This window comes from Xiphias gladius, chromosome 14 (assembly GCF_016859285.1).
Source record: "Xiphias gladius isolate SHS-SW01 ecotype Sanya breed wild chromosome 14, ASM1685928v1, whole genome shotgun sequence".
In the NCBI taxonomy this organism is placed as follows: Eukaryota; Metazoa; Chordata; class Actinopteri; order Istiophoriformes; family Xiphiidae; genus Xiphias; species Xiphias gladius.
The window spans coordinates 22,402,853-22,429,759 of record NC_053413.1 but is presented as its reverse complement, the minus strand read 5'-3'; the positions used below and the strand labels follow the sequence as shown (position 1 = coordinate 22,429,759).

At 41.2% G+C, this 26,907-nt stretch overlaps 1 protein-coding gene across 1 annotated transcript in view; it reads left to right on the top strand.

Moving 5' to 3' along the window:
• The window catches only part of ak5 (adenylate kinase 5), an 81,607-nt gene that overhangs the window by 12,450 nt on the left and 42,250 nt on the right, over window positions 1-26,907 (top strand). Inside the window, exons 5-7 of the mRNA XM_040144708.1 lie at window positions 587-700; window positions 11,197-11,388; window positions 22,872-22,962. Coding sequence (XP_040000642.1) covers window positions 587-700; window positions 11,197-11,388; window positions 22,872-22,962 — 397 coding nt within the window. The remainder of the gene's footprint in view (window positions 1-586; window positions 701-11,196; window positions 11,389-22,871; window positions 22,963-26,907) is intronic.

Below are 26,907 nucleotides of genomic sequence, written 5' to 3'. Positions count from 1 at the left end.
GAGGAAGTAAGCGATGCTGAAAGATGCTGGCACTGTCTGGCCGCAAGTGCCCTCAAGACAGTCGTTCTGCTGCATTCAGGGATACTAAAGCACAATTGGATAAACAGACAAATTATATTGTGTATTTCTCCAATGTCCTGTCATAGTTTTCCTTCACTTTATTTATGACTCTGAATCGGCTACTCATTATTAATATTCGATTTAAGTAATTTACAACCTTGATGAATCTGCACTGGGAATTGCAACAACATTAACAAATCCCCTTCATGCTCTTGCTGGAAAAGCAAATAATCATTAAAACCATAAACTTTTTTTGCTATATAATTTGTAGCTGAAAAACCTTGTGACACAGTCTCCTCACTGAGAACCCCACCCCCACAAACAAAGTGGAGTTAAATGTGAGATTGGAAAGCCAGAAATCCAAGCATCTGGCTAATTGTTGAGTCATTTATATTGATCAATTGATGTAATTGTTTGTTATCAAGCAGTACAAATCTTGTTTATTGCTTTTCGAGCATTTACACACAAACTGAGGCATCAAGTAATGATAATCATGAATCATGTTGCTGTTTTTTTTTCTTTCTAGGAGACCACCATAACCGAGATTAAGCAGAAGATTATGAAGATCCCAGATGCTAATGGTATCGTCATAGATGGGTTCCCTCGAGACGTCGGACAGGCCTTGTCCTTTGAGGACCAGGTAAGTTTTTCTATCCGGTCCATGTAAATGCAGAGCTGGGAATCAGTTCTGTACCTTGTCTCAGTGATAAGCCTATCAACACACTGGTGAGTTCTGGAGAATAGAGGGAGACTTTCAGTTGCTTGTTAACACTCTTGAATATTTTAGATTTTCCTCGAGTTTTGACCAAATCTTTTGAGGTTTTCTTCAGTCCGAATTTACACTAGACCTTACCCGCTATGAATTCCCCGTCGTATGTGTATGTGTCACCATCAATGCATCATTTACACTGATACTTCATATGACAGCATAAGGGGCAATTTGCGTTTGTATTGTGAACACATGATAACAACACATGATGTTTTTGTTTTGGCTTCCAGACAGTCTGCAGATTCACTGTTATTCTCTGATGCAGATACAACTAAAGTTCTTATCTGTGTGTCCAACAAACACAGAGAGCTAGTCAAGTTGCACCTGCTACAAGCCAAATATGCAAATAACTGGGTTCCACACCACACATTGGAGCTGTTATCTTTCTGTCTTTATCTCCACTAATGTGAGATCTAAGGGTGGCAGCACTGGCTGCTCAGTGGTTTGAGTCACACCACCAGGGTTGGATGTATTTGATATACAAAGCTGCACAGCATCTAGAGGTCACTGTCAGGGCATTTAGGTTCTTTGACAAGCTACAAATATTTAATTAGTTGTATAAGTTTGTCTAAAAGTTTTGTCCCCCAAATGTGACGAATTAAAATTTCGACTTATAAGAATTTAATTATTACAATATTTTTGTTTTGCATCAGTGAATTGTATTTTTAAAGTCTAACTGAAATTTGAGGTGTCTTCACTTTTTTTCGTGGGGAAACATGAGCTATGATGACAGCTATTGTGCATACTTTATCATTTGGCAAGGCATAAACATGTCATATTTGTGGCAACAGTATCGAAACTACAAGCCTCTGAGTGGTTGTTTTCCACGGCAGCAGATGACTGACGTTCGAGAGCTGAAGTTGTTAGGGGACGCGCTGTTCGTTTCAAAAGGTTTCTGCGCAGACTGAAGTATCATGAATGGAGAGGACCCAAAGACTGGAATGAACTCCCTCTAAAAACTGTAGTTTGAGAAAAAAAAAAAAAAAAAAAACTGAAACAGTCAAGTTAAATTTAACTTCAACAAAGGGGAAGTCGTTACCCTGAAAAACGATGGAGATCAGCGATCAAAGCACATTTACAGCTCGTTAGCGCTCCTAGCTGGCTGCTGATGGGTGGACGGAACTTGTTGCTGCACTCCCCAACTCATTGAACATGGTCAGTCCAGCAGCGACAGCCACAATAATGAACGAGAGCACATTGACCGAGAAATAATTCTCCTCAAAGGAAAGACATAAATTCGCCAGATTTGCCGCTAGTCCCTTTTTTTAACTTTTGAATCGATTCTTAGTTGACGATACTTCGGCCAGTGTTGGCCAAATTTCTTGAAAATTCTAATTAATTACTCAATACACATTACTTATTGAAAAAGCAATTACATTGCATACTTTATAAATTACTCTGCAGCAAAAGTAAGGGGTTAACTACTCGTTACTTTACTTTTGTTACTCAGCTGTCAGCTCAGTGCCTGTACGGTGCCTTTAACCAACTCCACATCCTCCACAGCCACACGTCACATCTTTTGGATTTAACACACATAGATATAGAAAACTAGACGTTGTGGTTTACAAGCAACCCCACAATTTGAAGAGCTTTTCCTGACCTTCTAGCTGCTAACTTAGCCTCAGCGACTGCATGCATCCACGCCTAAGGAGCACAGTTACACACCCTCCGACCCCAAAGAAAACTCGCCAGGTGTAACCTGAAGGGATGCGCACCCATGGCTACCATTAGCTACCAGCCAAGAACACATAATTTAAATACGACGACACTTGTCCCCTCACTTCCAGAACCAGTCTGTCTCCTGAACACACAGGGACCAAACATACATCAACCTTCCATCAGTCTCAAGATGGCGAACAAAGCCGACCCCCTGACGCATTACTGGGATATAGTTACTGAGTTACTGAGCTACTTGTTACTGAAGAAAGTAATCACATTACTCCTGTTTACTGCCAAACACTGCATTTGGTTCACATGCATATTACCAACCATTTTTAGTGCTGGCCACAAAGGTGTTGCACCAGTCAAATTACCAATATCTACAGGATGAGTCTGAACCAAATTTTCACGCCCCCCGGAGAACACTAATATCAGAACTGCTATCAGTGCAGAATATTAAATAAAATCTGATTTTTTTATTTTTTTATTTTTTTATTTGGTACAGTTTCAACCAAATACTGTATATATTATATATATATATACTGATTTCTTAGCAAAAATGAATTCTAATTTCAGTCTGACTTCAAATTAAAACCCATAGAACATGCCAAAGGCACCCCTCAGGTTTTTCATAATAAGCAGTAGTGTAATCTCATAATTATCAAATTTCCCTGAAGGTATTATAAGAAGAAGTTGTTTCACTATTAGCCTTTTACCATAACAGACATAACTTACTGTGGAGGTGGTCTCCAGTTCAGCTCTAAATCAAAAATTTCCTCATATGGGTCCCTGTAGAAGATGTTGGCAGCAGAGTCTGCAGTGGGTCCATTAGGAGTGTTTGACATTCAAGACTTTCTGAGGCCTTTTTTTTTTCCAAAATTACTGACTGATGGAATTTGTATGAAATGTTGTATTTTCTCATTCATAGACAAACTATACAGTCAATCACTTATAGGTGATGAAAAGATATATTAATAGATACTTATTAGTAAATAATTCTTCTGTTTCTTTATTTGAATTTCTTTTAGGTCAACAATTAGCATTCCTTTCTTTCATTTTGTTTGTTTTTTTAGGTCACACATTAGCATTCATTTCTTGGATGTTTGTTTTTATGAATAGAAATAGTTGTGTTTCCCTAAATCTTCCAGCCAGACCTGATCCATTGCACAGCAAACTGTTCCAGGCATTGTGTACGGCCACTCATCACACTAAACACTGCGGACGACTAATCCTACTGTCTACATTATATTCTCTCATCTCTCTGGTAATTGTACTCTCCCTCCCTCTTTTTGTGGAGAGGCCAAGTCTCTGCATAATGAGAGCACATCATGTGGTTGCTGCTGCCTCCCGGTTCACCTCGCCTGACAACAGATTCCACTCAGTGCAGTACTGTCCCTGTCTGAAAGCTGCCTGAGGAAACCAAAACAAAGAAACAAGATGATATATGTGGCTGACTAATGTACAGAGAGAGGGATTTCTAACCAGACAATACCCACACAATCACCCCCCCCCTTTGATAAAGCTCACAATAGAGCTATTACTATGGTTATAATCAGCAATTCCAGCTGTTTCAAACATGGAGCAGATTGGATGTGATTAAACATACCTTCCCTGACTGTCTGTACATCAGCTGAGGCTGTAAACAGAAAAAATAAACACACAGTTAGTGATTAACTCACATTTGTTGCTGAACATTTGAGAATCAACAGATATTTTCACACTCGAGGACCCTGGAAGTCCCATAATTAAAATGTGTTTTTTTGTAAATTACATTTCATAATAGATAATCACAGAAAATTGATTAAACTGAATAGTTTTTTATTGTCACATTGTGATTTAAATTTCTTGCATAAAATGATTGCTAAAAGGATTGATGACAGTTTGAAAATGGGCCCCCGGGGCTAGATAAGGGCCCAGGGAAGTTAACTGAAGATGAAATCACGTAGATAAAATGTGTATACAGTTGTGTTTATAATCGTGTCCTGGCAACCGCTCAGAAACAGCGCATACGGTCGCTGATGATTGGACGGGAGCTGACGACAACTCAGCCAGTAGTGCACAGATGCTGCAGCCCAGGGATTTACAATTGAATTAAGTGACAACTGGTTATTAAAGGGACCTTCTATTCAGGTCAGGAGCAAAGGGAGAAAATTTAACCTGGTACGCTTTGACAAATAAGGTGCTGAGACCCGGTGTTGTTGAGGATGCGACCACTTGTGAGACTGAGTGAGTCCAGATCTCAAACTGTCAGCCCGCCAGCTATCCTGGCTCCATCTAAAGTTTGCCAACTAACCCATTACATCTTGTTTGTTTATTCAGTACAAAAAAAAAAGTTTAAAAATGACAAGCTGTGCTTTTAAAAGGGAGATATCTGCTATAGCTATTTCTGGGTGAAGGGCATGGTTGCAGAAAGAGCACCAAACTCCCTCTTATACCACAACTTGTGGTTTTTAGAGGTGTTGGTATGTGCATTTTTTAACTTTGGAGTTAGCCAGGCGACATGTTTCCCCGTGATTCCCGGGTTTTATACTAAGCTAAGCTAACTGCCTCCTGACTCTCTCTGTACATAGCGCACAGATGCGAGAATGGCACCAATGTTCTCGTCTAGCTCCTTTGTGTTTTTACGAATTCATTTCAGTCCCTACCAAGAAGTCGCTAAGACACATCTTTGAGTTACCTTTCCGCATCCATTTTCATGTAATAAGTTGTCTTGGGTTGTTTCGTTGTAGCAGCAGAAGCTGTGTTACTTGAGCGAAGTGTAAGGGGTTAGGAAGTGATAGTTTTCAGGCTGCCATGCGCAAGTACTTTAATGTGATTATATGTACCCATGTATATGTATTTGTCCTATATAATCAAATAATTCTATAATGTATATTGAAAAGAAGGTAAAACATTCAAACAGCAAGTCAAAGTGCTGAAGAGCAGTAAAATATTTAGATTTGATATCTTATTAAAACTATTCATGTAGTTATATCTGCACATAGGGATTATTTTACTTACTGATTAATCTGCCAAACGCCTTGTCAATTAAACAATTAATCATTTGGTCTATAAAATGTCAGAAAACAGTTAAAAAAAAAAAAAAAAAAATTGCCAACACAAGTTCCCCAAACCAAGGGTGACATTTTCGGAATCGCTTGTTTTGTCCTAACAACAATTTTAAATCCAAAGATATTTAGTTATCTGTCCTACTAGACAAAGTCGGAAAACTTTGCACTTGAGAGTCTGGAAGCAGCTAACTTTTGGCATTTTTGCTGAGAAAAATTACTTTAATTAATTAATTTATTATCAAAATAGTTGCTGATGAATTTTCTGTCACTTAACTAATCGATCAAATGACTAATCATCGAACTAAAAAAAAGAAGCCATTTTTTCCCCATCAGACTACACTCAATAAACCCCCAGAGATTTCACTTTATGATCTATAATGAATTTGTACAAAAATTTCTAAAAACACATTTTCTCTTTGCCATTATGGATTATTGAGTGTAGACTGACAAAAGTGGAAAATCTAACCATTTACAATCAAATCTACAACACGAAAAGGGTCCGAATACTTTCTGAAGCCACCGTACTTTCTGTGATCAGAAATTCTGGTGATGGATTCCACGTCACCATCACTTAATAATTTACTGTTCCCCATATTGAACCAGTTCTGCATGAGGGCAGATAAAAAATTACCCTCAGATGACAGACTTGCAAATAATGACGTCCGTCCAAAAAGAATGACGGGTGGTAACACTTCGTAATTCGGCTCGCGGTTTACAGGGAAATGTCCCCGCATGAATCAGATTCCAGAAAAAATACTTAGCGGTTCTTACTGGCACTTAAATGTAGGTACAGTAGAAGAAAACGGGACAATGGGGAACAGGGGAGTAAAGACTGGGCAGTTTCGGAAAGGAGAAATAAAAACTATTAAAAGCTGAAGGGGCAACTGCCGTGTTGAACCTTTAATATAAGTGTTTTGACCTGGCTGCATACGGTAGCTGTGCGACTAAACACGCATAATGAGAGCAGAAGAGAGGGATTTCCGATGTGTCTTCGGGGCCGCACTTTGTGGGTGTTTGTATTTGATCACATTACAGGCTGCAAAAAAACAGCAGCAGCACCTTCCATGTAGTGGCTATCAATAGGTACAGCCCCCAACTTACAAGTAACTTGAATCAAGACCCATCGAATTAGTTTTCAATTCAACTGAACATTTTACGTTTCACATTGTCAGTACGTACTGCAATAGTATTGCGTTTGATTACTTTATTTTATACACACTACAGTGTTTTGTAGATGTGTCGCCTACAATTAAAAAAAAAAAAAAACATCCTCAGTCCCACCAAATGTGCTAATTTGCAAACCATAATTTCACAGTTTCCGAGGAGAGTTTAGTGCCTCATAATAGCCTGAATTACAGTTTCAGAGGCTATCATGTTTTGAGAGTTTTTGCATGACAGTGGTCAATGTTAAATATACAGAACTGAAACAGAAGCCTTTCCCTTTCAGCTGCTGCAGTCCACAAAAAAAACTGTAGGTTCCTTGAAAGGGTTCAATCTCGACTTTTCTAAACGACTTTCAGATGCGCTCGGTGCTGCTTCAAGCTTCATCCAGTAAACTTAACATTCTGAAAAGTTCAGTACTTTACTTTGATTACTATGTTCCCCAGCGCTGTGTCAGCTCAGCGACGACGGAGTGGCCCTCTGAGGTACCACAGCATCCATTTTCATTAGTCTCCCCTCACTCCGTGCTGCCGCTTTGCCCTTTACAACATCACAGCAGCTATTTATGAGCCGCTCCTGTGGGCTGCTACAGTCGTTCTGCTTCCCTTTATAGCTGCCCGGAGAGACCGTCTATCCCTTCATCCTCCCCTCGAGCTTTTTGACAAACAGTCTCCCCGTGTGGTTGTCTAAATCCACAACACACACTTATAGCTATCAGCTTTGGTAACTGAGCAATCATCAGGCAAGTATTTTATCAAGTAGAAATGTCAAACATGCACTGGTTACTGCCAATCAGAGGACTTCCTGCTTTTCTCTGTTTTATATCATTTGGTCGGACAAAACAAGCAAGTTTCACTATTTTGTGACATTTCATAGACTAAATCATTAACTGGTAATTAAAAAAAAAAAAAAAACCCATCAACAACAACACCATAGTGACTGATGGTGAAAACAGTCGTGAGGCTGTGCCAGTTGCCAGCTGGACGTTGATCAGTTTGCTGCACGAAGCCGTCGCCTTGTCTTGTACACAATCATCCATCACGACGGTTATGAAAAAGTGGCAAAAACGGAGCAACAGCTGCTTTGCCGAACCGCAGCCAAAAAAAAAAAGAAAAAGTTTTCACCCCTTTTATTTCCTGTGCGGTTACACCTAGATACATATCCACAATGAATAAGCAAAAAAAAAAAAAAAAATTGCAAAAGGTGACATTTGCAGAATCTGTACTGACAAGATTAAGCTTTGTCTTTTATTGACTTCACAGATTTATTGATTAGTTGAGCAAAAGCAAATTAATCAGCAATTATTTTGATAACCAGTTAATCATATAAGTAATTTTTCATGAAAAAAATGCCAAATATTTGATGTTTCCAGGTTTTAAAATCTGAGAATTTGGTGCTTTTCTTTGGCTTATGTCATAGTAAACAGAGAATTGTAGGATACTTGACTATTTGTTGAACGTTAAAGCAATTTGAAGCCGTCACCTTGGGCTTTGAAAATTGCGATGAGCAGTTTTTTTTCTAACATTTTACAATAAAAACAATTAATGAATTAAACCCTACACTGAACCCAGCGGCCTGCTGAAGAATTACATGTACATAGGCTCCAAGTACATATGGTGAAATCTGTTGAACTCATGTGGACTGCTTTAGATCTGTTTGTTTGGACAAGTAAGATTAATGCCGTTCGAACCTCGCTGTGACATCTGAGAATGGAAGTCTGTTGTCCTCCATGAGGACTGCTGGATGGCAGATAGAGAGGAAACGACCCCAAGACGGCTGGGTTCATGGGGACAGATTTAGACGTCTGATAGTCAGCAGCTCCACATGCTCCGGGAGCTGCACAGACCCAAATTAACCAACTGCAAACAGTATTCTGGATTGATGCCCATATTCAGCTCTTTCCTCGTGTACCAGCCTTCAGCGGAACGAACACAAGCCCATAATTATTAGCTCCACTTTTTGAATAGCTGGAATCCGATTTGTTTTTAAACAAACCTCTTATCTTATACACGGCCTGGTTCACCAAACCAAATACGAAACTCGATAAAATACGGTGGTTTCGACCGAACAAAATAAGCTCAATGTGTCAAAAACTGTATAAAAGGCTACATGTTGCATGTGGCAATAACAGCGTTGTGTATCTAAGGTTTTGCTTCATAAAGGATGTTGACTTTCCTCTGAAACACAACAGGAAGCCACATTTTCTGCACTTGAACCTTTGTCAGAGGTTCATTTCTTCTTCTTTTTTTTCCTTCCCTTTTGATAGGGGGCATTTAGCAGAACATCCGTAAAAGGGTATTAGCTGCATTAGCTGCGATCAGATCAACATCTGCCTGCGTATGCATCTTATTGAGGTTTCTCTGTGTGTGCGTGCGTATTAGAGAGGAGGCCTACCACACGCGTCCTGACCTTTTGAGCAAGAGATAGTATCACTGACAGAACCGCCAGCATTCAAACTTTTTTAAGTAGATGCCTTTTTGCTCTGATGTGATGTGAGGACGGTAAATTTCTGGAGACATTTTCACAACGCTTTTTCTCGTTAGAAATGACTGTGGCGCCCGTACCGCTGCTCAACGTTAACAGTTGCACCTGACACAAAAAAAAAAAAAGCGAGGCGACATCACGCGCTCGTCATGAGCATTTCGTCTAACACTGGAGGAAAACAAACGACGGCGTATGAAAAGTAATAAACCGCTCTTGATCCCTTTTTTGGAGGAAAGTTCCCGCTGGTGTTTAGCAGGGTAAGCAGATGTCGGGTTCAAGATGAGGAGAGTATTTAATGGTCTGACCTCTTTATAAAACCAGAGGTCAGAACCATGGAAGCAGAGTTATTTCACATTAATGCTTGCATTAGGTAGATAACAACGTCCTTAACTGACCCAGTGCACACGTCAGTCTGCTAAGTTCACATACTCATTGGTTACTAAGGAATGCCTTTGTCTATTGTATTGTATTTGTAAAATAGAAGCAGTCAAGCTCATTGGAGTGTCACAAATCAAATCTCTATTACTCAGATCTCAGTCAGAGCTCTTGCTGCTGCCTGACCTTTTCCTTCAAATTAGAACAGTTAGTGGTTATTTGCCCTCTATTATATCTTTTGCTACAGGTGCTGCAGGCCTGTCGTGCTTATTTCAAAATCTCCTGATTGCAGTAATTTGAGCAGGACGATAACACTTCGCCCGGCGCCTGATGTTGACGTGTCCGAGTTGAAATTCTTTTCAGCTTATCACGTTCAACCAGACTCATTCTACAGCACATAGCTTACTACCCCTTTGGTTTCTGTTAATGCTGCGAATATAACTGACCTATCATTCATTCGCGTATGGACTTGGACTGACGTTTCTTTCATTTTTTTGTCGGAACCTTTGATATCGATGAGGGTAGGCTAAATAACAGACACACCACCTCTGTATCGTGCAGTACGGTTTATCAGCATCATAAACTACATCCTCCGAGGCGATCGTGAAGTTAAATCAACACCACTTTAAAGCACCACAAACTGGAAGAACTGCTGCATTAGGTTGCGTCAGTTTCAGCTCGGTGTACTCAATAAACTGGCAACTGCATGTTTATCAGAGTTACACCCTTTCTACTATGTACCTCATTGGTTTATTGTTGATTCGGTACATTCGTTTATCTTTATATCTAGTATATGTGCTGGCTGGATGGTGATCTGCGTGTGGTTGTACTGCTACAGTGTGTGTACCAGCAATAGAGTTCAGTCTGATCATGTGTCAGTGCAGCGCAGGTCTTACAATGGTTATTTGTCACATCTTATTTGTTGTTACTTTTTATCCAAAAAAACAAAAACAAAAACAAGCTTTTGTCAGATTTTGTCAGTATAAATGGAGTTTATTTAAGAACGTTCAATGCTTTATTGCATATTAAACGCTGAAAACAAATGAAAGCTGCACTATTCAGTATTTTTTACCTCCTCACGTTTGATGTCTAAATAGAAAACTGTCGTCTCAGTTAAGGAAAAGGTTGCATGTGTCACAGATACTCTCATGTGATCGTCTGCTATCTCATTCTCCTCTGTTTGTCAAACACAGTAACCCAGCCAAAATAAAGAAGAGCTGTGTGCGAGGCAGGTAATAATGGTCTCATCTCCTGTTGGGAGATTACAGATTCATCCTGTTTAACACACAATTCAAACTGTATTAAAACTGCATCATCAGAGGGGCAGCTGCAGGCTCTTGCCAAGGCTACAGTCAACCTACAAGTAAACCTTCCTGGCACTCATTTAGACCAGTGAAATTCAGGTGGTGGACTTGATTAAAAAATTCAAAAACTGCTGTAAAGAAAAAGATAGTAAGGTCTGAAGAGATTGAATGAGAGTGAAGACTTATTTTTTGTGTGAATTGACGTTTTGACATTTTGACCTGACCTGCATCGAATTTAAAATTGAGACCGGCCCTGCTCCGGTTCCCTGATCACGAAAATCACGGAGGAGCGCGTTGGCTGTAATGTTTCACACGTCTTCTTCTCTCCCTTTAGATCTGCACCCCGGACCTGGTGGTGTTCCTGGCCTGCACCAACCACCGCTTGAAGGAGAGGCTGCAGAAGCGAGCTGAGCAGCAGGGACGACCCGACGACAACCCCAAGGCCATCGACCGCCGCCTGACCAACTTCAAGCAAAACACCATTCCTCTGGTCAAATACTTCCAGGAGAGGGGCCTTATTGTTACGGTGAGGCTGGTGGAATTTTGTTGGGTGTGTGTGTGTGTGTCTTTCCATTATTCGTACATGTCTCTTTTTTTTTTTACTCGCTTTGAAAGTAGCCAAATACCAGATTAATGTTCATATTGTAAGATTCTGTGTGAGATTTACATCTCAGTGCCAACACAGGAAGTAGTGTGTAGCGAGGCAGGAAGGAAGGGTGTGTAGGTAGGCTTTGTGGATTTGCGCGTGGCATTTCACATTTTTAGGAGCACCAACAATTACGTTGCACTTACATCATTTGGGAGAGAACGGAGAGATTGGATTGGATTTGAACGTTTACGACTTCAGGCATCATATGTCGCCGGTCTTATTGCGGACATCCAAATGGAATGACAAAGTCAAACTCTGAAATCTTAGTGATACTGACATGTTATTTGCTAACAAAACACCGTTGATTTGGACGCTAAAAGAGTAGCGTCAGTCATGGTTGAACGCTGGCTGTCTGTAAAATTGGCTGCATGAAGGTGAAGAAATACAGTGTTGTGTATGGTCAGTGTAGGACAAGTGTATATCCATTCAATTTGCATTTAATTACAGTACGATTAACTGAACAGCGGAAGAAGAAAAAAATGAAAAGTGAGTTAAAAGATGAGAAGGATTATCTGAATCTGAGTTTAGACGCTGAAGTTGCCAAGCTACATAAATTTGCTAAACCAAAACTCTGACGAACCTGTTACCTCTTCTCCCTGTTTCTCATTGGCAAAGAACAGCCTACGGAGCGTTCCGGTAGCAGCTCCTCATTTTTAGGCATCACCGACCGTCGCTTTCGTCGTTTAAAGTGACAAGCGTCACCGTCAGCAGGTCATGTGAGCTGCCCGACATGAAATTCCGTGAGTCTGCCGCTGTCTGTGCTCAGCCAAAGCGTGTTTGTGACTGAAGAACCTCCGCTCTGCAACGCCCTCTGCTCTATCCCGTTTCTGTAGTTCCCACAACTCCAACGGAGTGATCCGCTTCCTCTCCAGCGAATCACGTCACGCCAGGTTTCGGGAGTTGCATTCTCCCAGTTAAACTTTCATTCATACATCATATCAATAATTTAAGATGAGTCTTGAAGCAGGGCCTTCAAAATTTGGATCCAGAAGCTGGTGAAAAATGAGGTGTGCCAAATTTAGCAGGCCTCAGCTGTTATTTCAGTGTGCCAGAGAGCACAATGTTTTTTCAGTCAGCATTTAGCTAAACACAAGTTTCGCATCAGACGCATACCCTCTACCTCCAGCATCCCCGGTTTTATTCCAGCAGGGGACCTTTGCACCAGCAAAAGATTTTTGCACTCGGTATCCGTTTAGCTGCCGATTGTTTTGCAAGGTGTAAAAAGCAGACTCGTTCTGTTGAAATAGAGGACTCTCGGTTGTTTGGAGACCACCAGGATCTTCAACTGGATTGTGTGGTTTGGTGCAGAGGGGCATCGAGTTAGCCATGGTACAGCATGTGTGAGGCGGGTGTTAATAGAGCTATTGGCTCCTGCAGCCAACAGGAAGTGGCTGCCCACTCGGCTAGCGGGGGTCTTATTGATCAGTCCCAGTGCTGCGTCGTCTTCCTCACAGCAGAGGGAATACTAAATAACCGCTCTACTGTTTCACTGTGAGAAGGAGATTTTCTTTGCATGGTTGCACAGGATAATCTCCAGTGTGTTTAACATGAATTTAAAAAAAGTTAAAAAAAAAGAACGAAATTGTAAACAGATGCCCTCCAGAAGACAAAGCCTGCAGCTTATGTGCCAGTGCTCTCTGCCTCTCTTTAGCTTTCTGTGGTTGATGCTACAAGAGGAAAAAGTGAAAATTCCAGTGAAGTGAACAAAACTCGACTCTGGGAATGAAATCTTGTGTCTGTATTACTGCAAAAAAATGTGTGTTTTCTCCTGTGAGTCCTTTTCCAGTTTCTTTTAGAATATTGCTCTTATTTATACCCTCTTTATTGGATTATCATCTAGCTGTCTCTTTCCTCCTGCTCTCTTGTCTGCCATGTTCCTGCGTAGCCTGTTAAGGTTTCCAAAAGCCTGTGAGCCTGTTTGTCAGATGGCTGACTGATGCACAACATAGGCTTTTATTCTTTTTTTTTTTCCTTTTTGTTTCAAATTCGCCGAATCTACATGTCTTTGGACTGTGGGAGGAAAGTGGAGCAGACCTGGGGAGCGCGTCTCCACACGACACGTTTCACGAATACGCTTGAACACTGCTCCCTGCTATCGCCCCGTGTGTGGCATGTTGCTCCCGACCAGCCTCGGTGGTGGGCTGGCACAATCTGTGGAACGACTACGTTACTCATCAAGGGGGGGAAAAAAAAAAAAAACCATTCGGGGCTTTCTGTTGTGATTTCGAACACTTTTCTCTCCATCTGCCAGGTCTGCTTTTACAAGTGGTTTCCTGCATTTTCAAGGCTGAATGTTAAGTATTGCGTATCGCTGCTCAGTGCTGCTTTGTCATTGATTGAAATTTGTCAGGAGCACAGTGTCAAAAAATGCTTTCCCAGATTTACACTCTTCTTTAGTTTTGATCAGACGCTTTCAGAAATCATAATTTAGCCGATATTCGGCAAATTTCCTGTGTGTTCAGACAATAGGGCTGCAACTAACAATTATTTTCATTATGGACTATTATGACTAGCATTTTCTCGATTGATCAGTTAACTGTTTGTTCTATAAAATGTAAGAAAATAACAACAACAACAACAAATGTCCATCACAGTTTTGCAGAGCCCAAGATGTTATCTCCAAATGCCTCCCTTTGTCCGAGCAGCGGCCCATAATTCAAAGATATTCGGTTTACTGTCACAGGAGACTAAGAAAATATGGACAGTTTAGAGTCTGAAACTAGTGAATTTATGAAGATCGATAAATGAAATGATCAGGGTATTACCAGATGTGCGTGGGTACTGTATACGTTTTGAGTCGCAGTCACGGTATTTAATCTTGTCCATTCGGAGAGAAATATTGGTTCCCTCGTGGTGAAGCCATCAAAGTTAAAATCGGTCCTTTTTCACAGTTGGTTTGTCGTTGGTGGAGGCTGTGCGCGTCCCGGCAGGCGCTCCACAGCCCCTCTGCCTGAGAGAGCAGATATAGCCGTGTTCACGCTCCGCGGCGTGGTTTGTGTTGTGTTGTACTAATAATACCCAGCAGCCCAACAGAATAATGAGATACATTCCACCTCAGCGGGAAGCTACACTAAAACTAAAACAGTCAGTAGAGGCAAAGGCGGCGCCGCAGACTAATTTGTCCCCCTTTTTTTTGTTGTTTGTTTTAAATCATAGCACTTTAGACCGGTTTGGCTGAAGTCTGGTTTTATACACTTGCGCAGGACGGATGCAGATCCGACGCCGTCGTAAGCATTTATGCTTGTGCGCTGGCGTGTCTGCGTGGCTCTGCAACTGCGCCGCGAAAACGCTAGTTGGCGGTTGGGGTTTCAGTGCCGCTGTGTGTGTGTGTGTGTGTGTGTGTGTGTGTGTGTGTGTGTGTGTGTGTGCGTGTGTGTGTGTGTGCGCGCACAACGAACAACGGCCACTGAAACCGGGCACAGATCGTGTCGGAGCCGGAGCGAGTGAATGTCGAACAACAGTTACTTTTACTGAAAATCCCCGCAACGCAGAAACGACAGGAGGAAGACGTCGGAGGGGTTGGTGTGTACGACCGCTAAGCGTGATTGAGGCAGAGGGAGGGTGACTTTTCTGCGCTCGTCCGGCCACTGAGAGACACGGAGGAGCGGGCCAATCACGGTTGTAGCCGCCTGCGTTGTTAGATTTCTAGGGAGGTGCACATCAGGGCTGCGTCATGGCCACGGCATCGATTCTACACAGAAGTATAAACTGACGGGCTTCAGGGGGAAAAGTACAATGATAAACTTTTTATATGTACACAGATCACGTCTTCAAACAAGTCAGATTGATTCTAACTTGACGAGGCAGCCAGCGCAGGGAGGTTAAAGGAGGTGTAACATGATCCTGCTTCTTAATTCTAGTTTAAATCCCAGCAGCTGAATATGAACAGTCTGTCGAAAGATTTTTCTTTTTGTTTTGTTTTTTTGTTGTTGCTGTTTTAAGACCAGTGTTCATCTTCGATAACGGGGGCAGGTCTAATCCTCTTAAGCGGATTAAAATGGAAACCGAGCTACCGTAGCGGTATAATGATCAAAAATTAAGTTGGGGTGCAACGTCGCAGAGTTGGTGTGGGTCTAGCTGGGGGAGCCCGCTCAGAGAGAGGTACTTGCTGTGCAGGGCATTTACCTCCCCACGGTCTGGAGGCGAAGGTCGCGAGTGCTCAGCGTAACGATGCAGAGAGACGCCATGAAGACGACTAGAGATGCCGCCAAAGCGGGCGTAGTCAACAGCGGTGGAGTCAACTTCATTAGACTCCGAAGGGCTGTCTCCCTTGAAGGTGCAGGCACCAGACGCCGTGCAGCTGCCTCGCGCCATTCGCGATAGTAAATATTTGTGATTTGGTTCATTTTGGAGATCACGAGTAAGATATTCAGATGATGGTAGGGATAATGCAGCTGTTACAAATATTTCATGGAAGTTGTCCCCCCCCCCTCAAATTTCCCATCACTATCTTTTAGGCAGTGGCGGAAAGTAACTAAGTACATCTACTCAAGTACTGTACTGCTCGACTCCACTCCATTTATTTGAAAACTTTTGTTATTAGTTACTTTTCGAATTCAGATTATTAATACAAAACATAAATCAACCAATGAAGTACCAAAAGTAACTTAAGTATATTTTGATGCTGCTACTTTTTGTTCTTTCAGATTTTGAATGCAGGACTTTTTCTTGTAACAGAGTATTTCAGCATTGTGGTATTGCTACTTTTATCCGAGCAAAAGATCTGACTTTTTCTTCTGCAGCTTCTTACAATGGATTCATGTACCATAATCATTTTCTATTAGCCTAAAACTTTCAAGTACAAGGGTGTGTAAAAGGTTATTTTAAAAAAATGCCCAAGGCCCTCTCGCACAGCGAATCAGAACGGCGAGGAGATCGAAGGGCTTCGACCCCTTAGCTGCTGAATTCTACCAAAACTGACACAGAATGTAAAAGTGGGACTTATTTAAGCTGCAGACTGTCTTTTCAGTTTTTCCCAACACCGTCATCTTTAGCCCCCGGCCAACGTTTGCGGCTCACCTGACGGAGTATGCACACTGGGAGTCGTAGTTCACCTCAGCCCCGAACATTTTATGTACACAAGCTTGTACTTGTGACTTTCTCAGCAAACACAGTTGTTAATCATTTGGACTGACAATTGAACCAGGAGAGTTTCCTGCCGCTCAAAGCCGTGGGAAAGTGCTCCAACTGCGAGTCGTGTAACATTGTCTGCGGACCTTTACTCCCAGAACCAGGGGCACCGGAAGTATCTCCTCCCTCTGCAGTCCCCACCTGAGTGATTTGAACGTTCGGCGAGCTTACGGATGGATTGCCCGCCCCGTGAATTGCCCTCTCTGCTCTCTTTGTGGTGCCCCTGCCATCAACAGGCATCTACAAGGGAGCCTCAGGCAAACAGCGTCACTCCCCCTTCCCTCTCAGTGTGTCTCTAGCCTGTCAAATCATCCCTGCAATCACACACACGCTTACGCCTCAAAAATCAAAGGTTGCCGCAGTCTGAAGCACACAAAAAAAAAAAAAAAAATCATGACAAACGACGTCCGCGCTGAACACTTGGGCGGTTCTTGTTCTTTAGAAATAAAATCGTAAGAGCTCTGCTGTAAAAAAAATATTTACAATTACAGTAGATTTGTAGATGATTCAGTCAGAGGTGGTTTGTTGAGAGGGTTTGATTTTCATTCCACTGACACTTGAAGCAGAAGGAAATGTTTTTGTCTTTCATGCCCCCAGCTCGTGAGCCGCTTCACAGCTCGATGTCGCTTCACTGCACATTTAAACCTACATTACCGGGGTGCATGCATGTTTTGTGTGTGATAATTGAGTGTGAACGTACCCTGGGAAATGCTCCGATACGGCGTTCACCTAAATACCCCACTTTACTGTTTTCTAGCCAAAATGCGAAAAAAAAAAAAAACGGGATAACATTCACGAGAGAAAAAAGCCTTCCAAGCAGGGATAATACCGTCAGCTCTGAACAGGTGAAGCCACAGCTGACAACAAAAAGATTTTATCCACGAGGCACTGGTGTGGTCAGAATTGCATGTCTTAAAACCACCAAGTTAAGATAACAAGTAATATAAAAAAAAAAAAAACTTGTTCAGATTTATAGAGGAAACTTAGTTTGAATTAAATTATTTTGAATATATGGACACTCTGCTCTCTTCGCCGTGTTTGTCCTGCACATTCGTATGTGCGAAAAGTCAATCAGTAACCCTGGTTACGTGGCTGCACACATGGCAAAGACATCGGCTTTCACCAAGAGAAATCTAGGTGAGGAAATCCTGTTCTTTTACACCGCGATTACACAATTACGATTCTTGTATAAATGACGTTTAAGAAACCATCTTTATTTTTGTCCGACCAGAAGTCTGAAAAGATATTCACTTTACAGTGATATCTGACAAAGAAAATAAGGAAGTAGAGAATGTATTTCACTATTTTGCTTTACTGATTATTTTTCAGTGGCAGACGGAGAAAGGAGAGAGAGAGCAGATTTTTTTTTAAAAGTGAAAAAAAAAATGGAGTCATGGATCATCCTCTTTTTAAAAGACAGCACAGTTTTATAGGAAATGTGGTTTTAATTGTCAGAAACACCAACACTGCAACTATATACAGAACATTAGATGATCTTTGTTTCCGGTGTTTGCACCGAGGTATCACAATTAACAGTATTCACACAGATATTGTGTGTGCCATTATAATATAGTAGTGTATATAAACCTTCTTCCACTTTGTGTCAGTTATATTGTTCTGTTGTCTAAACACCCACCGTCTGGTCCCTAATGAACTAAGACAAAACACAAACAATGTCTGTAAAATTTGTGAACGCTATTACGTTTCGGTCCGATCTGAGCAACAACAAAAAAAACAAAACAAATTTTAACGATTCGATTAAACTCTAATTGGATACGTTTGCTCCTGGTCTTCAGTAATTATCCCAAGAGAAGGACTCCAGACTTTCGTGACCAATGAATGCAATAACCTCTGAGGCTTACTGCAATTGTTTGCGCTCTGCAAAAGGCTTTTTTATGTGAAAGTACTGCTGTCATTTTAAATGTCAGGTTCAGTCAGGGGATGACTAAGCCGTCAGCACACACGTCTACGAGGCTGCTGATTCCTGATGTTTCATTGAATTAACTCGTCCTGCTTCTGTCACTCTGAATTGCTCAGCGTTTTTTTATTTTTAAGCTGTTGTCAGTTTTTCTGTAACTTTCTGCATGCGGGCCAAATATTGACATTCAGATTTTTGTGTGAAAGAAGTGACAATGATGTACAAATGGGGGCCTGTTTGCTTCATGTAGACTGACTCAACTTATGAAAAGGACACAAACACACGCACCTCCACTGGAAATTGCACCGGGGAGAGATAATTGTTTGTTGTTGCCGCGATTGGAGCCGTCTTGTCATTCTGGGAAAAAGGAGCAATCTAATTAAGCATTCCCCGAGTGAGTTCTGCCCCAGCTTCCTTCCAACAATGCTGCTTGATGCCACACTGATACAAACAAACGACAGACACCTTGCGCCATCTTTCTGGGTCTCTCATTCCCCCCAGGAGAAGGCTATGAGGCATTTGTTCATTATTCCTGAAACATAAATGAGGTACACGAATTGTAACTAATCGGTTAAAATATGAAGAACTGACCTGAATTTCAAGATATCTCTCGCTTTGAAGATAAAGCTAGATAACCTTAAATTGGTGTTGAGTCTTTAGAGCCACTTGGATTCTATTTATATTCATATCTGTTATATTTCTATCTGTTTATGTCCCGCCTGTTTTCTCTGTCTTCTTCAGAAGACATTGGCAACTTTGACATAACTTCAAAGGAACCTGGACATGTATTGTTGAAGTGCGCTGGGAGAAACTCTCCTCGGCACAAACTCTTGAAGAACTTCACGCGAGGTCGCTCAGATGATCAAACAGATTTCACTGAATGCACAAAATATTTCTCCCGAAAAGAGCTGCAGCCTCTCTTTTTGGAGAGCGCCAAAGGAGCCGCTGCTTTAACCTGTTTCAAAGCTTAAGACTCCTTCTCCGATTCATGTGTTTTCCTTTCATCTGCTTCTCCTTCTTTGAGAACTTTTGAGATAATGGATGAAGGCTTTTTGCTCACTTCAACTTATTGAGTGCACTTTATAAAAAGATGTATCTTTTTATACGTCCTTATGTTCAATGCATAAAGGAAACACAATTCCTGGATAAGATTTTGGCAAAAGTGTGTAGTGTGCTCTGTAGGGTTGCTCCCATTGATTATAATATTGACTATTGACCACCATGAGGGCTAATTGCTATTCCGCTGTCAATTTTAAGTTGATGTATTCTTGGAGGGCAAACCTAATCATTCTGTTGGAGTGATCCATAGGTAATCTATATTTAAAAGAAAAAAAAAAAACCCAAAAAGACTAAAAAGATACATTTTGGGATGTGGAGGGCTAATCAGGCGGAAAAAAGCAGTGAACAGGCAGTTTTTTTAAAAACTGAGATTTTTTAAAAACAATCTTCATTGTGGATGAACTTGAGAACTCCTCACCCACACTGAGTAAATAAAATGATAAGGAAGATTGAGCCTTTGAAAAACGATCCCGGCATGATCCTGCTCAGATCTGGCTGCAAGCTGTATCAGAAGACAACTCTCTATCACCTCTACCTCTCTGCGTGAGCAGTCAACAAGAAAAATAAACATGCTTAGGTATTATTTCAGCCCTGCCATCTAAAGATTATATTTATATATTACTTAACTGTTTCACCAGTTATTCTGTAGTGAATAATATAATCCCTGCCTGGATTATGAATGAGACGAATGAGATTTTTTTTTTAATGAATGAAGAGCTACATCTATGAACCACACCAGTGCCACAGGGAGTTTGGCTGAAGCGGAAGGTGGTCGTACGAAAAAGCACACGACTGACAAACCGCAGACTGGTGGTTCACATCCAGAGTCCCGTCTGTGGTTAAGGTAACGTGGTTTTCGGTTAAATGTAATATAACCTCATCGGGTCTCAAGTCGCTATGAACTGTTTTTGTATTAAACCAGGCCACGATCTTTCCCTAACCTCAACCAAGTGCTTTGAGTGCCTAAACATAACCATGAAGGAGTTTGATATTGCTGTAGTGACTAGAAGCGGCTATTGTACTGCAAGAACGCATATTCTGGCGGAAAACAAATATGCTGTCCGCAACTGGCCGAATACGTTAATAAACAATATTTCCTCATGAGAAAACAGAAAAACAGAAAACTTAGAAGAGTAATCTGGTCGGCATTATGTTTCCTTCCAAACAGATTTTCTGATGCAAATTAGTTGGCGCCAATGGCACCTACGACTGTGCATCTTCAATGACACGGCCTGAATCTCCCTAGTCTGTTGTCCCCCAGTACCTGATCACAATCCCGTGTCTGTGTGCAAGAGGAGCAAGAGTTTCACTGAACGACGTTTGGAGGTGAAAATAAATCACCATTTGCTGAGTTATCTCCGTTATATAGTGGATGTGTGCATTTGAGGTCTTTGGAGACACATATGTAAGTTGTCTCGTGGAAGATAAGATTAAAGAAATATATCATTTTATGGGACTTATGGGGGCTTTCTAATCTGTCCTCAGTCTCATGCAAGGTCTTGTGAGGATAAATGTATTTGGAGCCTCTCTGTTGGAGAGGGAGCAGATTTTGGCTATAAAGACACTGTCAGTTACTTTTGCTGCCCTCGATGCCAGACATGGTGAGATGTAGTGGGTTTTCATGGATGCCACACTCTGCAGGGAATCCTCCGTTTGATCCCCTCCACTCCTTTTTCTGCAGGTGGACAGGGGACTCTTCCACGCACCAGAGATATGACATTCATTCATTTGTTTATTTAGTGGACATGTCGGGTAAGAAACCCTGCTGAGAATCACACACCTGAAAACCGGGACCAATTATGTCCGGCCGGTTTATTTTTGTCCGTTTTTTGTGTACACGAGGTCGCCTCTCAGCTGCTTGTCACTGGCTCTGATGAGAACAGAAGGATGACAAAGAGCAGATCAGGGAGTTGGAGTCTGCTTCGTGGCCAATTTGCAAGTACTGTACGTGCAAGGGAAGGCAGCTGCCTGCCGAATAATCTGAAAGAGACCAACTGACAGAGGTGGAGGCTAATTAATCTGGTGTTATTTAAGCTTCTGGTGTGTGCTGAATACAAAATAACCCAAGCGAGTAGCTCCCAGGACCAGAGCTCATTTCTTATGTTTGATCTTATAATGAATCTCATTCTGGATGTCAGAGCAGCTTAACTCTGACCAAGCATGTCCGTTTTACTTATAATATTGTAGGTTATGGTCACGGCTTTTCTGTACATCTTGTATCTGTCAAAGCTCTACTGCAAAAGATTTCATTCCGATTTCCCAGTAGATACGGTCCACGTGATACACACATCGACAAAAAAAAAAAAAAAAAGGTCCATTGACAAAACAAAACGAAACGTGCAATGACAACACACAGTTAGCCGGAATATAAAACAAACAAGCGCAACCTCAGTATCTTCGTATCGGGTCAACTTAAATGAAGTAAGTGAAATGTAAATGACATAAGCACATGTTACACATAGAGCAAATCTTCAAACACAGTTCACCTCTATCAAGTGCACCCGTCTTTTATCCTTCACCGACTCAAACTTCAGCAATGTGACCCCTTCATCGTCATGTCCCAGCTGTCTTTACCGTTCAAAAAAATACAAAAACCTCAAAACTACGTTTCAATTTAAAGGCCACATTTTTACTTACTCGTTGCTTGTAATACATCTCCCCATATGGTTTTTCAAATTGAGTAAATCTGTTCTTTTCAATAGCTATTGTCTTCTGCAGTTTCAAATAATAACACGTTTCTCTTTCCAGTGTAATAACGTAGGAGGGTATGTGGTTGCCCGTTGTTTGAGTGTAGGTTTCTTATAAACCCCTGATGAAAAAAAGAATAGTCCGACACGGTGGCTACCTCACTGTATCCCGTGTTATGTCTCAGAAATGAACAAATTGATGGATTAAGAATTAAATTTCACCCGCAATATCTGATAACTGCTGTTCTATATCAAACCAAGTCTTCTGAATTTTGCAACAGTCCGACAAAGCGTGGATCAGTGAATCCATTAATACATCCATAGATGGATTTCTTTTCTATCATATTATTTTATATTGGATTAAACGCAAGTCTTCACTGACGATAGGCCTAATATCTCTCGTTAAATGTTGGAATTGATGTCGATTCACTCGACTTTTTTACTGTAAAGTTTACAGAATTTATATATCAGAGATAATCAAAGGTCAAAAAGTCATCTTGAAAAGCACAAATTATGAGGAAATTAACGGAGCATCAAACTAGATAACTTTTTCCTCTTCCTTTCAGTTGGATGCCGACCGAGATGAAGAGGAGGTCTTCTGTGACATCAGCATGACTCTGGACAACAAGCTGTTTCCCTCCAAAGAGCCTGCAGCCGGTGAGATGACGTCTTATTTCATAAAAACAGTGGGACAAGAGGGGTTTTATGGCGAGACACATTTCAACCCAGCAGGGGTTTTAATTAGGTCAATTACATTAAATTGCACTAAAATTACATTTAGTTAGATTGGTTGTCTAATTAAGACTCATATGGTGGGACGTGACGCAAGTATGCTTTCTTGAGAAGAGAGGTGTGGGTGACATTTGGTGCGTGCTTATTATTTGTCTTCGCATTGTACGCTGCTGAATTTTACTGAGGTCAGATGCAGGGTAAACCCTCAAAACATAACTCAACATAACATAAGTCCGACTAATTCAGCCGGTAATATTATCCAGTGTAAGTGCAGTTGTATGTGAATGTCATCTATAGACACTGTTGCTTATTTTGCGTTATCTACATGTAGCACTGTAAATGTAGTGGTGGAAAATAAAAGTACATTCAGTATTAGTGAGTATTTCCATTTTCTGCTGCTTTATACCTCTGCTCCACTACAAATATTTTACTTTTTAACCGCACTGCATTTGTTTGGTAACTTTAATTTTTCTTTGCAGATTCAGATTAATAAAACATAAAATAATCAATCAACAACGGGATTGTGATGTATCATTATAGGCTAAGATAAGACACAGTCGATCCCTTGAACTTCACAAGCTAAGCAGCAGTATATAAAGAAATTAAAAGTAGTGATTATAATCAAATAAAATATACGCTGATAATAAAATATACATTGTTATGACATGGGCCATTCTACAAAAATAATTTTACTTTTGGTACTTAAAGTATATTTTGATGCTAATACTTTTGTACTTTTACATAAGTAAGATTCTAAATGCAGGACTTGTAGTTGTAACAGTGACACAGTATTTCGGCGCTGTGGTACTGATATTTCTTCCACCACTGTGCAGAAGGTAGTGTACGTTACACGGCTACGATAGGCAGCCAGCATTACATAAGACTTAAGGTTCCCAGAGGGAACGTTTTTGTTAAAGTGAAGTCAGAAATCCCAGTGTTAGACTGTGTCCATGTGTGTTTCCATATATTTACAGTATAATGTAGAGGAAGGCTTTCTTTAAAGTAGCTACGGGCCAAATAATGACGAAACTTGATGCAATAAGCAGCGCTGAGTCCTAGCACCGGCACCAGAATAGCTACAGTCACAGTGAAGAACTTCCTCGGGGGATGCACTGCTTTTTTCCCCACAGCTACCGATGCGTGTGTACAGTGTAGAGGAGCTTCTCCAAAATGGTCCACATACCTAAAGAGAGAACAGGTGAAAACCAAGAACCAAGATTACCCAACGGCTCCCTGGTTACCACAAGAGTTGGCATAGCAACCAGTGGAGCAGGGTTTGCCACGCTCTGTGAGAAATGCAGAATCGACAAGGTCAGAGTCAGTCTTCGATCACTCAGGTGGCGTCGATGGAGGCTGCCAGGTTTGTATTATGTAAAACCTGATCTTTTTAACTGCTTCAAAATGTGCCAGACAGATCTGCGTCCCTCACCTTCAGTGAAGGCCTGACTGAAACAGCCTCACGCCTTTTTAAAAGATACGATCAGTCAGCAGCGCCGCAGGTGCTTCTGCAGGGATTTTATCAGTGAGAGATCATAGAGGATTTAGTTGAAGGAAAAAATGTTACCGCTGGCACAGAATTGAGCTGGCAAAATGTGCCTGTCTTGGTTGCAAAGCAGCCATTATTTTTCCTGATAATAAAAGTGGAAATGAGCCCACACAGCACAAAAACCCCACATCTTTTGTAGTGTCAAGGCAGACTCTCAGCAGTATGTCCATTGCTTTAACTGCAGCACAATGTTCTCTTCTCTCTTTTGAGGATGTAAACTGCAAAAGGAATGGTTAATGTTTTCACTTTGTAGATCTGTCGCGGTTGGTTTTATGTTTGATATACACTAGATTCACTGACACTAGATTTTTGAGGCTGATAGCCAATCAATAACTGAGACAAATCTGATTCTGATAAATCATCTCATACCACCCCCCCACAAACACATAAACATTTTTTCCATAGCTCCTGTAAATTTGGCTATTAAAGGAATAGTTCTACATTTTGGGGAATACAACTATTCACTTTCTGCCGGAGACTTAAATGAAAAGATCAATGGCCTTCTCATATCTGGTTCTCTTAGCATAGCATAGTAGGGATTTCTGGCATAACTTCACTTACTTCCAAGTTACAAGGACAAGTAAAAAAAAAAAAAAGTCTAAGAATGCAGAACTCCTTTATTGTCAGACCATCACGTTTGAAAGTAACTGGAAACAAGGGGACACAACTTGCCTGGCTCTGCCCTAAAGCTCAGTAATTAACACGTTATATCTCGAAGCGTCGATAAAATAAAACTCTCAATGCCCACTGGTGGACAAACTGTGTAAATGTGAAACTGTATTCTCACGAGCATCTTTGGCATTTCTCAATTCTTGTTAATTACTGGCCGTCATATCCGCCGATACCTGTATCTGCTTTAGGCTAATTTTACTTTTGTTTCTCCGACACACCACGCTGTGTTCACCAAGCGTTGGAGCTATGACGTTTTCATTAGGGTGGTTGATGAAGCTGAGACGGCTGAAAACATTCAGTGAGTAAAGTGTGGTGAACTGGAGAAACGTTGCCTGACGTGTTTTGGTTTTGATCAGTCTGGAAGAAGTTTCAACGCTGTGTTGAGTGTGGACACTGTACGCGTTATGAAGCCCTCTGAAAAAAAACAAAAAAAACCCCAAATGTTGGGCTTTATAAATAAACTTGACTTGAAAATCCTGCTTGTTTACGATTCAAACTGCTTCGGGAACGTCGTGATGAAGGGACAATCTGGAGCGGATTTGCCACAGCAGATTCACTCAGGAGGAAACTGAGGTGCGCCGGGAGGTGCAGAATCACGAGGAGAGAACATATGGCACCTCAAAATGGTTGAGGAGGAGAGAATATCTTTACATACAGTGTTGTTTTGATCAGAGGAGAGCTGCTGCCCAATAAAATAATCAGTTCAGTGATATTGCAATTAGTGAAGAGTCAAAGATAGCTCATGGTACATGTACAGATATTTTGGTTGGGGCATTATTATTCCACCAAATTCAAATCTGTCTACTGCGAGAATGAAAAACATCTTTTGCTGCTTTGAGGGGATTGATATTAAAGTCAAATAGACCCTCGAATCATCCATAAAAAAGTTTGACAGCTTTTCTCTAGAATCACGTACATCAGGTGATAAAGGCCGAGCACATAATACGACTGAAGCTCACATTCCCAGTGATCCTTGAAGTCGGAATTGCCTCGTTCCACTCGACCGCTAGCTGACACACTTCTGCAGATCCTCTCCTCACACTTGAGACAAGACACCGAAATACCAAAACAGACGCAGGGGAGTATGAAGAAGAAAAAAAAAAAATCACTAATACCACTTAAGCAACACAAATCCTCCAAATTCTGAAAAAATAGATCCTTGAACAAATGAGAAACTCTCAGCAACTGAGAAATGATCACTCAGGCCAGCAATAAGCCACTGAACTGTCTTAATGTTCACCGATTTCTATTGAACAATCACGCTGGAAAATCTCATTCTGTTGTTCTTAAGATGTTATACTACTCTTGTAGGAATGAGAAACTTAGATTATTGATCTTTTCCTCATTTAGAGAGAGAGTCTGTACATTGGTCAAGACGTTCTTCCACATATGTTTTCCATAACGGAGCCTCAGAGTAGGCGTTCCACACAGGAATAAAAAGAGAAGAACCCTGAGGGGAGTGAAAAAGTATCAGGAAAAGCTGCAGGAAATAAAATGATCAAGTGGAATTTAAAAACAGATTGGCAGTTGTTGCTGCAAACGCTATGAGACGAATCGCCTTAAAGTCCATCCGCTGCTGCTAGTGCTACATTTCTCCCTGCAGAGGGGAAACTGCTTTCACTCTCCTCCAGCCTCGTCCATCCTCAGGCCGC